Below are 16,562 nucleotides of genomic sequence, written 5' to 3' on the forward strand. Positions count from 1 at the left end.
CAGTCTCTGCCCGTCCTCACAGCTGGCCAGGTCCCCCTGCACTGATTCTCGGCCATCCACCAGGTCCTGGCTCACGTGGTGTCCCCTGTGTGTCTGCTGAGGACACAGCGGTGGAAGGGGGTTCTGGCGACCGCGTCATGGCTGCTGTGGCTGGGTGCTTTGCGGGGGGTGTGGTAGTGTGGGCTACTTTGTGGGCTGGTGTGCAAACAAGGGCCAGCAAATCTGGTCCAGAGCACGGGGCTGTGGGAAGCTCTCCAGTCATTTTTTTCCTGGGCAGAGCCGTATCCCCAGGTGGCAGGTGGGTGACACAGGGAATCCCAGGAAGAGCTTCTGCTCCAGCAGCGGGGGCAAGACGGGGCCAAAAGTGCCTGCAAGCAGCAGTGGAAGACGGAGGAAAAACAGGGTGAGGAGGTGGTGCAGGGGTGCAGGGATGTGGAGGCGATGGAGGCATGGCAGTTGGGGAGGTGCTGGGGGTTGCTTACCGTCTCCCCTGTCGACCCATGGCCTCCCAAGTGGCTCTGAGCTGGGCCTTTGCTGTTGGAGCGTCTCCGTTGGCATCCCAATCCCCGCGGCCCTGAGGCTGCAGGCAGCCCCTGGGGAATGGCCAGAGTGGGCGGCAAACTCACTGCGGGGCCCAACAGCTCTTCTTGGGCTGTGGAGTGCAGGAGCCCAAAGTGAGCGGAAGACAGGGAAGGGAAAGAGGGAGAAGCTGTTGGTGAAAGAGACGAGCATGATCCCTGCTGCATAAGAGTGGCTGGTGGAGGGACGTGCTGCCAAGGGCAGGCAGGAGGAAGCACAGCAGCTCCTGCAGGTGCCCCTGATGAGGCCCTGGGTGGGAGCTGGCTGGGGCGGCCCAGGGAGCCAAGGCTGCCACTCGGGGTACTGGGTATGGAGGAAGGATGAAGAAAAACCATGGGTCGACCTTGCGATGCGACACAGCTTTTATTGCAGTTTGAGGGGAGGAGGCAGCTGGGAGGAGAGCAGGGCCCCGGCCAAGGGCAGCCCCACGTCTCCTGGCAGCCGGCAGAGCGACAGCGAGCATCAGCCGTGCCGCAGCAGCAGGCACCTAGGGCAAGTCTCTGTCATCAGGGGGCAACAAGTCTTGAAGGGATGCTCAAGGAGGGCAGGAGGAAGGCAGAGCTGGGCCCCGAGCAGGCACGAGGCACCCAGGTTCTGGAGAGCAGCAATGCCGAAGGCATGTCCTTCCACAGAGTGTCGTGTCGGGATGTGCCAGGGGCTTTTCTGGAGCTCTCCTTCATCTGTGGCCAGACCCAGCGTGGGGCTTAGCAAGGCCCACAGTTGCCGTTGAGGTACCTGTGGCCTCGGCCCCAGCCGCCATATCCGCAACCCCCATAGCCTCCGTAGCCTCCGTAGCCCCCGTAGCCCCCGTAGCCTCCATAGCCCCCAAGGCCTCCATAGCCCCAAGAGCCTCCATAGCCTCCATAGCCCCCAAGGCCTCCAAAACCGCCACGGCCTCCAAAAGTGCCACCAAAGCCCCCTCCAACTCCGGGGGCTCCCGCCGAGCCAACAACGCTGTACTGCGGGAAGGAGCTGAGGATGGGCCCGGGGAAGGTGACCACCGAGGGCGGGGGCTGGATCACCACCGTGGAGTCGGGGCACTGCCGCACGCAGGGCTCGTTGCAGGTGTCAGCCAGCGGGGCCGGGGCGGCCACCCCGCAGGAAGGGGCGCACAGGCTGGAGCAGGACATCTTCCAGGCAGGCAGGGAGTGCTGGAAAAGGCACCAGGGATTAGGCCAGGGTGTGGGGAAGGGGCTGTATGGAGGGAGGCAGGCAGAGATCCCCAAGAGGCTTCCAAGAGCTGGACTTACCCAGTTGATTAGGAGAGTCAAGTGGAGGAAGATGGATAGAGGGCTGCAAAGGCCTCAGCTCTTTTATACTTGTCCCACACTGCCTGGGGCATCGGCTAAGGGGGTGGTGGTGGAAACCCCACGTAATCGCGAAATCAAGTGAAGAAGCTTCATGACACAGATAATGAAGCGAGACAATTATATCCCTCTTCACTGGGGACTTTGGTGTCCTGAAGAGGCAAACGCGCCCTGAAGAGCATAGGGGCGATGGGAGGGACAGACCGTGACACGTCATTACATGAAAGACAAGGCGGTGCTGTAGTTGACCTCGTACCACCAATAAACCCCGATCTGTCCCTGATCCCCCACTTTGCCTATGTAGAAAAGTCCCAGGCATCTTGCAGAAGTGCTTTGCAATCCTGGGCACAGCCATCACGCCTGTCATTAGCTCTCTTTTACAGGCTGGTAAACACAGGCAGCGGGAGGTTGGGCAAAAGCAGAAGCCATTCCAGGCGCTCGGGGTGACTTCCAAATGCCCACCATCTCTGAATGCCAGCAACAGCTGCGCATCTCACGGTCCTGGGGTCCACAGGCATCTCTGCTAATTGCCCACCCCAAAGGCTCTGGCGGGCATTGGGATTTTTAGGTCCCGGTTTCACTCGACGGCCATGCAAAGAGTAGAGGGGATGGGTGCCATGTGTGGCAAAACCGCAGACGCACAGGGGCCTGGTAGAGACGCGATGGGCACGGCAGTGGGGTAGAGCAGGGGAGACCTCTGAGACGGGGGACGTATATGGAGGAGCAGAAGGGCAGCAACGCGACCAGGTCGCTGTCAGCTCCTTCAGCCTCATGTCTGTGAGCGTGGTCCTCCCCGAGCCCCCTCTGGAGGGACTTGATTACTCTCCTGGGCACTGAGGACTGTGCCCGGAGATGCTGGCCGAGCACCCACAGAGAGCCAGGCTGCACGTGGCCACGCTCCCTACGGGCACAGGCATGCTGGGCACCGATGGCTCTGGGTGCGTGGCTGGACTGCTGCTGAGTGCTGAGCGTGGCGTGGTTGGGCACAGCAATCTTCTGCGAGATGCCCAGGATTCTTCTACGTAAGCAAAGTGAGGGATTAGGGACAGGCCAGGGTTTATTGGTGCCGCGAGTTCAGCTACAGCAGCGCCTTGTCTTTCATGTAATGATGTGTCACAGTCTGTCCCTCCCATCACCTCTTTCTTCTCCAGGGCACATTTGCACGCCAATGTCCCCAGTGAGGAGGCACATAGTTGTCTCGCATCACTATCTGTGTCAGGAAGCTTGTCCGCTTGTATTCATAATTACCTGGGCTTTTTGCAACCGCCCCCTTGGCCGATGGCCCGGGCAGTCTGGGACATGTATAAAAGAGCTGAGGGCTTTGCAGCCCTCTATCCAGTTTCCTCCGCTTGTCTCTCCTGATCATTGTGGTAAGTCCAAGTCTTACCTCCACCTTTCCTTCCACAGCAGTGGCTTTCTCAAGGTGTCTTTTGCTGAGTGCTCCACCACACTTTCATAGCACATGGTTAGGATGTGATGGTGCTGTTTCAGAACTATGGAAAGGATGGAAATTTGAACTCACAGGTACGATGCCCTGAGTATGCCAGTGCCCTCAAGTCCTTTGGGAGCTTGGTGATTTTCCATCTGCTTTGGATGAGGGAGTTTTGCCTCCCTGCCGTGGCCGAGTAAGAACCAGGGAGCATGAGGGCAGCAAGGGGTCTAAAGCAGCATTTCAACTCTGGAACGTGTTTTTGCTCTGACTGCCGAGATAATCGCGAGCACGCCCTGGGACACAGGCTCCGAGTGTGAGAGAGGCCGGAGGGACTTAGGATCAGGCCTTGCACTGAGCCAGAGCTCTGCCTTGTCTTGCAGCTTTACCTCCCGAACCCAAGGATGTCCTGCTCCAGCCTGTGCGCCCCTTCCTGCGGGGTGGCCGCCCCGGCCCCGCTGGCTGACACCTGCAACGAGCCCTGCGTGCGGCAGTGCCCCGACTCCACGGTGGTGATCCAGCCCCCGCCCTCGGTGGTCACCTTCCCCGGGCCCATCCTCAGCTCCTTCCCGCAGTACAGCGTTGTTGGCTCGGCGGGAGCCCCCGGAGTTGGAGGGGGCTTTGGTGGCACTTTTGGAGGCCGTGGCGGTTTTGGAGGCCTTGGGGGCTATGGAGGCTATGGAGGCTCTTGGGGCTATGGAGGCCTTGGAGGCTATGGAGGCTACGGGGGCTACGGGGGCTACGGGGGTTGCGGATATGGCGGCTGGGGCCGAGGCCACAGGTACCTCAACGGCAACTGTGGGCCTTGCTAAGCCCCACGCTGGGTCTGGCCACAGATGAAGGAGAGCTCCAGAAAAGCCCCTGGCACATCCCGACACGACGCTCTGTGGAAGGACATGCCTTTGGCATTGCTGCTCTCCAGAACCTGGGTGCCTCGTGCCTGCTCGGGGCCCAGCTCTGCCTTCCTCCTGCCCTCCTTGAGCATCCCTTCAAGACTTGTTGCCCCCTGATGACAGAGACTTGCCCTAGGTACCTGCTGCTGCGGCACGGCTGATGCTCGCTGTCGCTCTGCCGGCTGCCAGGAGACGTGGGGCTGCCCTTGGCCGGGGCCCTGCTCTTCTCCCAGCTGCCTCCTCCCCTCAAACTGCAATAAAAGCTGTGTTGCATCGCAAGGTCGACCCATGGTTTTTCTTCATCCTTCCTTCTTCTTTCCCACTTCCCCCAAACCTCGGGGCGTATTGGTCCGGGCTGCTTGAATCTGCCACGGTAGTGCCCTTGGAGCATTTGGGCAATTTGCTCAGTGTCTTACAACTGATGATGGCAGTCCCAGCTGAGTCTTGTAGAGCACATCCCACTGAGCTTCCCTGGTCTCCCACCAGCAATAAGCACAATACATTCCCAAAGCCCACTTTGAATACGTGAAAGCGCCATAGGTGTCTTGCAGAAGCTCTTCCAAATGCCCTGCAAAACCAGCATGCCAGGCACTACCTCCTTTTACTGCCTTGTTAACGGTCACGTTTGGAGGTCCAGGGAAATGGAGAGACGACCACTGCATGTACAGGGCTGCTGGCCATGCCCCTGTGCCCAGCTAGAGGTGGGGGCCACCGGGAAGGAGTGAGATAGACACAGCCAAGTCTTCCCAAATCTCCCCTCAGAGGCCTGAAGTGGCCACGGGTATCCAGTCAGGTGAAGCACAAAGCTCTCCGAGCACGAGGTTGGATTGTCTACCCTCCTGAGGTGCCTCCCTTCTCCAAGTATCTTCTGAGCTTGTGATCCCGGGACGGCAAAGTGGTCTTGGACAGGGAGAGTTCCGGCCAGAGCCACCAGGAAGGGCAGTGTGGCAGCACGTTGGTCACTGCTGGGGAGCTCAAGAAAAGATGTCTCATCCGCAGCTGTGAACACAGAGGATGGGATAGAAGGCAGCAAACTGGCAAGAGCAGGCGTTCCTTCCTTCCACTGCCTGAACTGAAGTTTGCACGTCTTCTCTTTCCCTTGAGGGTGTTTCAGTCTCTGCCCGTCCTCACAGCTGGCCAGGTCCCCCTGCACTGATTCTCGGCCATCCACCAGGTCCTGGCTCACGTGGTGTCCCCTGTGTGTCTGCTGAGGACACAGCGGTGGTAGGGGATTCTGGCGACCGCGTCATGGCTGCTGTGGCTGGGTGCTTTGCGGGGGGTGTGGTAGTGTGGGCTACTTTGTGGGCTGGTGTGCAAACAAGGGCCAGCAAATCTGGTCCAGAGCACGGGGCTGTGGGAAGCTCTCCAGTCATTTTTTTCCTGGGCAGAGCCGTATCCCCAGGTGGCAGGTGGGTGACACAGGGAATCCCAGGAAGAGCTTCTGCTCCAGCAGCGGGGGCAAGACGGGGCCAAAAGTGCCTGCAAGCAGCAGTGGAAGACGGAGGAAAAACAGGGTGAGGAGGTGGTGCAGGGGTGCAGGGATGTGGAGGGGATGGAGGCATGGCAGTTGGGGAGGTGCTGGGGGTTGCTTACCGTCTCCCCTGTCGACCCATGGCCTCCCAAGTGGCTCTGAGCTGGGCCTTTGCTGTTGGAGCGTCTCCGTTGGCATCCCAATCCCCGCGGCCCTGAGGCTGCAGGCAGCCCCTGGGGAATGGCCAGAGTGGGCGGCAAACTCACTGCGGGGCCCAACAGCTCTTCTTGGGCTGTGGAGTGCAGGAGCCCAAAGTGGGGGGAAGACAGGGAAGGGAAAGAGGGAGAAGCTGTTGGTGAAGGAGACGAGCATGATCCCTGCTGCATAAGAGTGGCTGGTGGAGGGACGTGCTGCCAAGGGCAGGCAGGAGGAAGCACAGCAGCTCCTGCAGGTGCCCCTGATGAGGCCCTGGGTGGGAGCTGGCTGGGGCGGCCCAGGGAGCCAAGGCTGCCACTCGGGGTACTGGGTATGGAGGAAGGATGAAGAAAAACCATGGGTCGACCTTGCGATGCGACATCAGCTTTTATTGCAGTTTGAGGGGAGGAGGCAGCTGGGAGGAGAGCAGGGCCCCGGCCAAGGGCAGCCCCACGTCTCCTGGCAGCCGGCAGAGCGACAGCGAGCATCAGCCGTGCCGCAGCAGCAGGCACCTAGGGCAAGTCTCTGTCATCAGGGGGCAACAAGTCTTGAAGGGATGCTCAAGGAGGGTAGGAGGAAGGCAGAGCTGGGCCCCGAGCAGGCACGAGGCACCCAGGTTCTGGAGAGCAGCAATGCCGAAGGCATGTCCTTCCACAGAGCGTCGTGTCGGGATGTGCCAGGGGCTTTTCTGGAGCTCTCCTTCATCTGTGGCCAGACCCAGCGTGGGGCTTAGCAAGGCCCACAGTTGCCGTTGAGGTACCTGTGGCCTCGGCCCCAGCCGCCATATCCGCAACCCCCGTAGCCCCCGTAGCCCCCGTAGCCTCCATAGCCCCCAAGGCCTCCATAGCCCCAAGAGCCTCCATAGCCTCCATAGCCCCCAAGGCCTCCAAAACCGCCACGGCCTCCAAAAGTGCCACCAAAGCCCCCTCCAACTCCGGGGGCTCCCGCCGAGCCAACAACGCTGTACTGCGGGAAGGAGCTGAGGATGGGCCCGGGGAAGGTGACCACCGAGGGCGGGGGCTGGATCACCACCGTGGAGTCGGGGCACTGCCGCACGCAGGGCTCGTTGCAGGTGTCAGCCAGCGGGGCCGGGGCGGCCACCCCGCAGGAAGGGGCGCACAGGCTGGAGCAGGACATCTTCCAGGCAGGCAGGGAGTGCTGGAAAAGGCACCAGGGATTAGGCCAGGGTGTGGGGAAGGGGCTGTATGGAGGGAGGCAGGCAGAGATCCCCAAGAGGCTTCCAAGAGCTGGACTTACCCAGTTGATTAGGAGAGTCAAGTGGAGGAAGATGGATAGAGGGCTGCAAAGGCCTCAGCTCTTTTATACTTGTCCCACACTGCCTGGGGCATCGGCTAAGGGGGTGGTGGTGGAAACCCCACGTAATCCCGAAATCAAGTGAAGAAGCTTCATGACACAGATAATGAAGCGAGACAATTATATCCCTCTTCACTGGGGACTTTGGTGTCCTGAAGAGGCAAACGCGCCCTGAAGAGCATAGGGGCGATGGGAGGGACAGACCGTGACACGTCATTACATGAAAGACAAGGCGGTGCTGTAGTTGACCTCGTACCACCAATAAACCCCGATCTGTCCCTGATCCCCCACTTTGCCTATGTAGAAAAGTCCCAGGCATCTTGCAGAAGTGCTTTGCAATCCTGGGCACAGCCATCACGCCTGTCATTAGCTCTCTTTTACAGGCTGGTAAACACAGGCAGCGGGAGGTTGGGCAAAAGCAGAAGCCATTCCAGGCGCTCGGGGTGACTTCCAAATGCCCACCATCTCTGAATGCCAGCAACAGCTGCGCATCTCACGGTCCTGGGGTCCACAGGCATCTCTGCTAATTGCCCACCCCAAAGGCTCTGGCGGGCATTGGGATTTTTAGGTCCCGGTTTCACTCGACGGCCATGCAAAGAGTAGAGGGGATGGGTGCCATGTGTGGCAAAACCGCAGACGCACAGGGGCCTGGTAGAGACGCGATGGGCACGGCAGTGGGGTAGAGCAGGGGAGACCTCTGAGACGGGGGACGTATATGGAGGAGCAGAAGGGCAGCAACGCGACCAGGTCGCTGTCAGCTCCTTCAGCCTCATGTCTGTGAGCGTGGTCCTCCCCGAGCCCCCTCTGGAGGGACTTGATTACTCTCCTGGGCACTGAGGACTGTGCCCGGAGATGCTGGCCGAGCACCCACAGAGAGCCAGGCTGCACGTGGCCACGCTCCCTACGGGCACAGGCATGCTGGGCACCGATGGCTCTGGGTGCGTGGCTGGACTGCTGCTGAGTGCTGAGCGTGGCGTGGTTGGGCACAGCAATCTTCTGCGAGATGCCCAGGATTCTTCTACGTAAGCAAAGTGAGGGATTAGGGACAGGCCAGGGTTTATTGGTGCCGCGAGTTCAGCTACAGCAGCGCCTTGTCTTTCATGTAATGATGTGTCACAGTCTGTCCCTCCCATCACCTCTTTCTTCTCCAGGGCACATTTGCACGCCAATGTCCCCAGTGAGGAGGCACATAGTTGTCTCGCATCACTATCTGTGTCAGGAAGCTTGTCCGCTTGTATTCATAATTACCTGGGCTTTTTGCAACCGCCCCCTTGGCCGATGGCCCGGGCAGTCTGGGACATGTATAAAAGAGCTGAGGGCTTTGCAGCCCTCTATCCAGTTTCCTCTGCTTGTCTCTCCTGATCATTGTGGTAAGTCCAAGTCTTACCTCCACCTTTCCTTCCACAGCAGTGGCTTTCTCAAGGTGTCTTTTGCTGAGTGCTCCACCACACTTTCATAGCACATGGTTAGGATGTGATGGTGCTGTTTCAGAACTATGGAAAGGATGGAAATTTGAACTCACAGGTACGATGCCCTGAGTATGCCAGTGCCCTCAAGTCCTTTGGGAGCTTGGTGATTTTCCATCTGCTTTGGATGAGGGAGTTTTGCCTCCCTGCCGTGGCCGAGTAAGAACCAGGGAGCATGAGGGCAGCAAGGGGTCTAAAGCAGCATTTCAACTCTGGAACGTGTTTTTGCTCTGACTGCCGAGATAATCGCGAGCACGCCCTGGGACACAGGCTCCGAGTGTGAGAGAGGCCGGAGGGACTTAGGATCAGGCCTTGCACTGAGCCAGAGCTCTGCCTTGTCTTGCAGCTTTACCTCCCGAACCCAAGGATGTCCTGCTCCAGCCTGTGCGCCCCTTCCTGCGGGGTGGCCGCCCCGGCCCCGCTGGCTGACACCTGCAACGAGCCCTGCGTGCGGCAGTGCCCCGACTCCACGGTGGTGATCCAGCCCCCGCCCTCGGTGGTCACCTTCCCCGGGCCCATCCTCAGCTCCTTCCCGCAGTACAGCGTTGTTGGCTCGGCGGGAGCCCCCGGAGTTGGAGGGGGCTTTGGTGGCACTTTTGGAGGCCGTGGCGGTTTTGGAGGCCTTGGGGGCTATGGAGGCTATGGAGGCTCTTGGGGCTATGGAGGCCTTGGGGGCTATGGAGGCTACGGGGGCTACGGGGGCTACGGGGGTTGCGGATATGGCGGCTGGGGCCGAGGCCACAGGTACCTCAACGGCAACTGTGGGCCTTGCTAAGCCCCACGCTGGGTCTGGCCACAGATGAAGGAGAGCTCCAGAAAAGCCCCTGGCACATCCCGACACGACGCTCTGTGGAAGGACATGCCTTCGGCATTGCTTCTCTCCAGAGCCTGGGAGCCTCGTGCCTGCTCGGGGCCCAGCTCTGCCTTCCTCCTGCCCTCCTTGAGCATCCCTTCAAGACTTGTTGCCCCCTGATGACAGAGACTTGCCCTAGGTGCCTGCTGCTGCGGCACGGCTGATGCTCGCTGTCGCTCTGCCGGCTGCCAGGAGACGTGGGGCTGCCCTTGGCCGGGGCCCTGCTCTTCTCCCAGCTGCCTCCTCCCCTCAAACTGCAATAAAAGCTGTGTTGCATCGCAAGGTCGACCCATGGTTTTTCTTCATCCTTCCTTCTTCTTTCCCACTTCCCCCAAACCTCGGGGCGTATTGGTCCGGGCTGCTTGAATCTGCCACGGTAGTGCCCTTGGAGCATTTGGGCAATTTGCTCAGTGTCTTACAACTGATGATGGCAGTCCCAGCTGAGTCTTGTAGAGCACATCCCACTGAGCTTCCCTGGTCTCCCACCAGCAATAAGCACAATACATTCCCAAAGCCCACTTTGAATACGTGAAAGCGCCATAGGTGTCTTGCAGAAGCTCTTCCAAATGCCCTGCAAAACCAGCATGCCAGGCACTACCTCCTTTTACTGCCTTGTTAACGGTCACGTTTGGAGGTCCAGGGAAATGGAGAGACGACCACTGCATGTACAGGGCTGCTGGCCATGCCCCTGTGCCCAGCTAGAGGTGGGGGCCACCGGGAAGGAGTGAGATAGACACAGCCAAGTCTTCCCAAATCTCCCCTCAGAGGCCTGAAGTGGCCACGGGTATCCAGTCAGGTGAAGCACAAAGCTCTCCGAGCACGAGGTTGGATTGTCTACCCTCCTGAGGTGCCTCCCTTCTCCAAGTATCTTCTGAGCTTGTGATCCCGGGACGGCAAAGTGGTCTTGGACAGGGAGAGTTCCGGCCAGAGCCACCAGGAAGGGCAGTGTGGCAGCACGTTGGTCACTGCTGGGGAGCTCAAGAAAAGATGTCTCATCCGCAGCTGTGAACACAGAGGATGGGATAGAAGGCAGCAAACTGGCAAGAGCAGGCGTTCCTTCCTTCCACTGCCTGAACTGAAGTTTGCACGTCTTCTCTTTCCCTTGAGGGTGTTTCAGTCTCTGCCCGTCCTCACAGCTGGCCAGGTCCCCCTGCACTGATTCTCGGCCATCCACCAGGTCCTGGCTCACGTGGTGTCCCCTGTGTGTCTGCTGAGGACACAGCGGTGGAAGGGGGTTCTGGCGACCGCGTCATGGCTGCTGTGGCTGGGTGCTTTGCGGGGGGTGTGGTAGTGTGGGCTACTTTGTGGGCTGGTGTGCAAACAAGGGCCAGCAAATCTGGTCCAGAGCACGGGGCTGTGGGAAGCTCTCCAGTCATTTTTTTCCTGGGCAGAGCCGTATCCCCAGGTGGCAGGTGGGTGACACAGGGAATCCCAGGAAGAGCTTCTGCTCCAGCAGCGGGGGCAAGACGGGGCCAAAAGTGCCTGCAAGCAGCAGTGGAAGACGGAGGAAAAACAGGGTGAGGAGGTGGTGCAGGGGTGCAGGGATGTGGAGGCGATGGAGGCATGGCAGTTGGGGAGGTGCTGGGGGTTGCTTACCGTCTCCCCTGTCGACCCATGGCCTCCCAAGTGGCTCTGAGCTGGGCCTTTGCTGTTGGAGCGTCTCCGTTGGCATCCCAATCCCCGCGGCCCTGAGGCTGCAGGCAGCCCCTGGGGAATGGCCAGAGTGGGCGGCAAACTCACTGCGGGGCCCAACAGCTCTTCTTGGGCTGTGGAGTGCAGGAGCCCAAAGTGAGCGGAAGACAGGGAAGGGAAGAGGGAGAAGCTGTTGGTGAAGGAGACGAGCATGATCCCTGCTGCATAAGAGTGGCTGGTGGAGGGACGTGCTGCCAAGGGCAGGCAGGAGGAAGCACAGCAGCTCCTGCAGGTGCCCCTGATGAGGCCCCGGGTGGGAGCTGGCTGGGGCGGCCCAGGGAGCCAAGGCTGCCACTCGGGGTACTGGGTATGGAGGAAGGATGAAGAAAAACCATGGGTCGACCTTGCGATGCGACACAGCTTTTATTGCAGTTTGAGGGGAGGAGGCAGCTGGGAGGAGAGCAGGGCCCCGGCCAAGGGCAGCCCCACGTCTCCTGGCAGCCGGCAGAGCGACAGCGAGCATCAGCCGTGCCGCAGCAGCAGGCACCTAGGGCAAGTCTCTGTCATCAGGGGGCAACAAGTCTTGAAGGGATGCTCAAGGAGGGCAGGAGGAAGGCAGAGCTGGGCCCCGAGCAGGCACGAGGCACCCAGGTTCTGGAGAGCAGCAATGCCGAAGGCATGTCCTTACACAGAGCGTCGTGTTGGGATGTGCCAGGGGCTTTTCTGGAGCTCTCCTTCATCTGTGGCCAGACCCAGCGTGGGGCTTAGCAAGGCCCACAGTTGCCGTTGAGGTACCTGTGGCCTCGGCCCCAGCCGCCATATCCGCAACCCCCATAGCCTCCGTAGCCTCCGTAGCCCCCGTAGCCCCCGTAGCCTCCATAGCCCCCAAGGCCTCCATAGCCCCAAGAGCCTCCATAGCCTCCATAGCCCCCAAGGCCTCCAAAACCGCCACGGCCTCCAAAAGTGCCACCAAAGCCCCCTCCAACTCCGGGGGCTCCCGCCGAGCCAACAACGCTGTACTGCGGGAAGGAGCTGAGGATGGGCCCGGGGAAGGTGACCACCGAGGGCGGGGGCTGGATCACCACCGTGGAGTCGGGGCACTGCCGCACGCAGGGCTCGTTGCAGGTGTCAGCCAGCGGGGCCGGGGCGGCCACCCCGCAGGAAGGGGCGCACAGGCTGGAGCAGGACATCTTCCAGGCAGGCAGGGAGTGCTGGAAAAGGCACCAGGGATTAGGCCAGGGTGTGGGGAAGGGGCTGTATGGAGGGAGGCAGGCAGAGATCCCCAAGAGGCTTCCAAGAGCTGGACTTACCCAGTTGATTAGGAGAGTCAAGTGGAGGAAGATGGATAGAGGGCTGCAAAGGCCTCAGCTCTTTTATACTTGTCCCACACTGCCTGGGGCATCGGCTAAGGGGGTGGTGGTGGAAACCCCACGTAATCCCGAAATCAAGTGAAGAAGCTTCATGACACAGATAATGAAGCGAGACAATTATATCCCTCTTCACTGGGGACTTTGGTGTCCTGAAGAGGCAAACGCGCCCTGAAGAGCATAGGGGCGATGGGAGGGACAGACCGTGACACGTCATTACATGAAAGACAAGGCGGTGCTGTAGTTGACCTCGTACCACCAATAAACCCCGATCTGTCCCTGATCCCCCACTTTGCCTATGTAGAAAAGTCCCAGGCATCTTGCAGAAGTGCTTTGCAATCCTGGGCACAGCCATCACGCCTGTCATTAGCTCTCTTTTACAGGCTGGTAAACACAGGCAGCGGGAGGTTGGGCAAAAGCAGAAGCCATTCCAGGCGCTCGGGGTGACTTCCAAATGCCCACCATCTCTGAATGCCAGCAACAGCTGCGCATCTCACGGTCCTGGGGTCCACAGGCATCTCTGCTAATTGCCCACCCCAAAGGCTCTGGCGGGCATTGGGATTTTTAGGTCCCGGTTTCACTCGACGGCCATGCAAAGAGTAGAGGGGATGGGTGCCATGTGTGGCAAAACCGCAGACGCACAGGGGCCTGGTAGAGACGCGATGGGCACGGCAGTGGGGTAGAGCAGGGGAGACCTCTGAGACGGGGGACGTATATGGAGGAGCAGAAGGGCAGCAACGCGACCAGGTCGCTGTCAGCTCCTTCAGCCTCATGTCTGTGAGCGTGGTCCTCCCCGAGCCCCCTCTGGAGGGACTTGATTACTCTCCTGGGCACTGAGGACTGTGCCCGGAGATGCTGGCCGAGCACCCACAGAGAGCCAGGCTGCACGTGGCCACGCTCCCTACGGGCACAGGCATGCTGGGCACCGATGGCTCTGGGTGCGTGGCTGGACTGCTGCTGAGTGCTGAGCGTGGCGTGGTTGGGCACAGCAATCTTCTGCGAGATGCCCAGGATTCTTCTACGTAAGCAAAGTGAGGGATTAGGGACAGGCCAGGGTTTATTGGTGCCGCGAGTTCAGCTACAGCAGCGCCTTGTCTTTCATGTAATGATGTGTCACAGTCTGTCCCTCCCATCACCTCTTTCTTCTCCAGGGCACATTTGCACGCCAATGTCCCCAGTGAGGAGGCACATAGTTGTCTCGCATCACTATCTGTGTCAGGAAGCTTGTCCGCTTGTATTCATAATTACCTGGGCTTTTTGCAACCGCCCCCTTGGCCGATGGCCCGGGCAGTCTGGGACATGTATAAAAGAGCTGAGGGCTTTGCAGCCCTCTATCCAGTTTCCTCCGCTTGTCTCTCCTGATCATTGTGGTAAGTCCAAGTCTTACCTCCACCTTTCCTTCCACAGCAGTGGCTTTCTCAAGGTGTCTTTTGCTGAGTGCTCCACCACACTTTCATAGCACATGGTTAGGATGTGATGGTGCTGTTTCAGAACTATGGAAAGGATGGAAATTTGAACTCACAGGTACGATGCCCTGAGTATGCCAGTGCCCTCAAGTCCTTTGGGAGCTTGGTGATTTTCCATCTGCTTTGGATGAGGGAGTTTTGCCTCCCTGCCGTGGCCGAGTAAGAACCAGGGAGCATGAGGGCAGCAAGGGGTCTAAAGCAGCATTTCAACTCTGGAACGTGTTTTTGCTCTGACTGCCGAGATAATCGCGAGCACGCCCTGGGACACAGGCTCCGAGTGTGAGAGAGGCCGGAGGGACTTAGGATCAGGCCTTGCACTGAGCCAGAGCTCTGCCTTGTCTTGCAGCTTTACCTCCCGAACCCAAGGATGTCCTGCTCCAGCCTGTGCGCCCCTTCCTGCGGGGTGGCCGCCCCGGCCCCGCTGGCTGACACCTGCAACGAGCCCTGCGTGCGGCAGTGCCCCGACTCCACGGTGGTGATCCAGCCCCCGCCCTCGGTGGTCACCTTCCCCGGGCCCATCCTCAGCTCCTTCCCGCAGTACAGCGTTGTTGGCTCGGCGGGAGCCCCCGGAGTTGGAGGGGGCTTTGGTGGCACTTTTGGAGGCCGTGGCGGTTTTGGAGGCCTTGGGGGCTATGGAGGCTATGGAGGCTCTTGGGGCTATGGAGGCCTTGGGGGCTATGGAGGCTACGGGGGCTACGGGGGCTATGGGGGTTGCGGATATGGCGGCTGGGGCCGAGGCCACAGGTACCTCAACGGCAACTGTGGGCCTTGCTAAGCCCCACGCTGGGTCTGGCCACAGATGAAGGAGAGCTCCAGAAAAGCCCCTGGCACATCCCGACACGACGCTCTGTGGAAGGACATGCCTTCGGCATTGCTTCTCTCCAGAGCCTGGGAGCCTCGTGCCTGCTCGGGGCCCAGCTCTGCCTTCCTCCTGCCCTCCTTGAGCATCCCTTCAAGACTTGTTGCCCCCTGATGACAGAGACTTGCCCTAGGTGCCTGCTGCTGCGGCACGGCTGATGCTCGCTGTCGCTCTGCCGGCTGCCAGGAGACGTGGGGCTGCCCTTGGCCGGGGCCCTGCTCTTCTCCCAGCTGCCTCCTCCCCTCAAACTGCAATAAAAGCTGTGTTGCATCGCAAGGTCGACCCATGGTTTTTCTTCATCCTTCCTTCTTCTTTCCCACTTCCCCCAAACCTCGGGGCGTATTGGTCCGGGCTGCTTGAATCTGCCACGGTAGTGCCCTTGGAGCATTTGGGCAATTTGCTCAGTGTCTTACAACTGATGATGGCAGTCCCAGCTGAGTCTTGTAGAGCACATCCCACTGAGCTTCCCTGGTCTCCCACCAGCAATAAGCACAATACATTCCCAAAGCCCACTTTGAATACGTGAAAGCGCCATAGGTGTCTTGCAGAAGCTCTTCCAAATGCCCTGCAAAACCAGCATGCCAGGCACTACCTCCTTTTACTGCCTTGTTAACGGTCACGTTTGGAGGTCCAGGGAAATGGAGAGACGACCACTGCATGTACAGGGCTGCTGGCCATGCCCCTGTGCCCAGCTAGAGGTGGGGGCCACCGGGAAGGAGTGAGATAGACACAGCCAAGTCTTCCCAAATCTCCCCTCAGAGGCCTGAAGTGGCCACGGGTATCCAGTCAGGTGAAGCACAAAGCTCTCCGAGCACGAGGTTGGATTGTCTACCCTCCTGAGGTGCCTCCCTTCTCCAAGTATCTTCTGAGCTTGTGATCCCAGGACGGCAAAGTGGTCTTGGACAGGGAGAGTTCCGGCCAGAGCCACCAGGAAGGGCAGTGTGGCAGCACGTTGGTCACTGCTGGGGAGCTCAAGAAAAGATGTCTCATCCGCAGCTGTGAACACAGAGGATGGGATAGAAGGCAGCAAACTGGCAAGAGCAGGCGTTCCTTCCTTCCACTGCCTGAACTGAAGTTTGCACGTCTTCTCTTTCCCTTGAGGGTGTTTCAGTCTCTGCCCGTCCTCACAGCTGGCCAGGTCCCCCTGCACTGATTCTCGGCCATCCACCAGGTCCTGGCTCACGTGGTGTCCCCTGTGTGTCTGCTGAGGACACAGCGGTGGAAGGGGGTTCTGGCGACCGCGTCATGGCTGCTGTGGCTGGGTGCTTTGCGGGGGGTGTGGTAGTGTGGGCTACTTTGTGGGCTGGTGTGCAAACAAGGGCCAGCAAATCTGGTCCAGAGCACGGGGCTGTGGGAAGCTCTCCAGTCATTTTTTTCCTGGGCAGAGCCGTATCCCCAGGTGGCAGGTGGGTGACACAGGGAATCCCAGGAAGAGCTTCTGCTCCAGCAGCGGGGGCAAGACGGGGCCAAAAGTGCCTGCAAGCAGCAGTGGAAGACGGAGGAAAAACAGGGTGAGGAGGTGGTGCAGGGGTGCAGGGATGTGGAGGGGATGGAGGCATGGCAGTTGGGGAGGTGCTGGGGGTTGCTTACCGTCTCCCCTGTTGACCCATGGCCTCCCAAGTGGCTCTGAGCTGGGCCTTTGCTGTTGGAGCGTCTCCGTTGGCATCCCAATCCCCGCGGCCCTGAGGCTGCAGGCAGCCCCTGGGGAATGGTCAGAGTGGGCGGCAAACT

General features: G+C 59.9%; 6 protein-coding genes across 6 annotated transcripts; 3 read left to right on the forward strand and 3 right to left on the reverse strand.

The window, feature by feature from the left end:
• Window positions 1-1,283: 1,283 nt before the first annotated feature.
• Window positions 1,284-1,709, reverse strand: LOC126040909 (claw keratin-like). Its single transcript, XM_049805966.1, has one exon. It carries the CDS (start codon window positions 1,707-1,709, stop codon window positions 1,284-1,286), a length of 426 nt encoding a protein of 141 aa, XP_049661923.1.
• Window positions 1,710-3,719: 2,010 nt separating this feature from the next.
• LOC126041087 (claw keratin-like) lies at window positions 3,720-4,127 on the forward strand. The gene has a single exon (XM_049806356.1). The coding sequence runs from the start codon at window positions 3,720-3,722 to the stop codon at window positions 4,125-4,127; it is 408 nt and encodes a 135-aa protein (XP_049662313.1).
• A 2,476-nt stretch (window positions 4,128-6,603) lies between these two features.
• LOC126041089 (claw keratin-like) lies at window positions 6,604-7,011 on the reverse strand. The gene has a single exon (XM_049806357.1). It carries the CDS (start codon window positions 7,009-7,011, stop codon window positions 6,604-6,606), a length of 408 nt encoding a protein of 135 aa, XP_049662314.1.
• A 2,010-nt stretch (window positions 7,012-9,021) lies between these two features.
• LOC126040807 (claw keratin-like) lies at window positions 9,022-9,429 on the forward strand. The gene has a single exon (XM_049805721.1). It carries the CDS (start codon window positions 9,022-9,024, stop codon window positions 9,427-9,429), a length of 408 nt encoding a protein of 135 aa, XP_049661678.1.
• Window positions 9,430-11,903: 2,474 nt separating this feature from the next.
• On the reverse strand, window positions 11,904-12,329 carry LOC126040804 (claw keratin-like). Its single transcript, XM_049805718.1, has one exon. The coding sequence runs from the start codon at window positions 12,327-12,329 to the stop codon at window positions 11,904-11,906; it is 426 nt and encodes a 141-aa protein (XP_049661675.1).
• Window positions 12,330-14,339: 2,010 nt separating this feature from the next.
• LOC126040806 (claw keratin-like) lies at window positions 14,340-14,747 on the forward strand. Its single transcript, XM_049805720.1, has one exon. The coding sequence runs from the start codon at window positions 14,340-14,342 to the stop codon at window positions 14,745-14,747; it is 408 nt and encodes a 135-aa protein (XP_049661677.1).
• Window positions 14,748-16,562: the final 1,815 nt, after the last annotated feature.

Source organism: Accipiter gentilis, chromosome 7 (assembly GCF_929443795.1).
Source record: "Accipiter gentilis chromosome 7, bAccGen1.1, whole genome shotgun sequence".
Lineage (NCBI taxonomy): Eukaryota > Metazoa > Chordata > Aves > Accipitriformes > Accipitridae > Astur > Astur gentilis.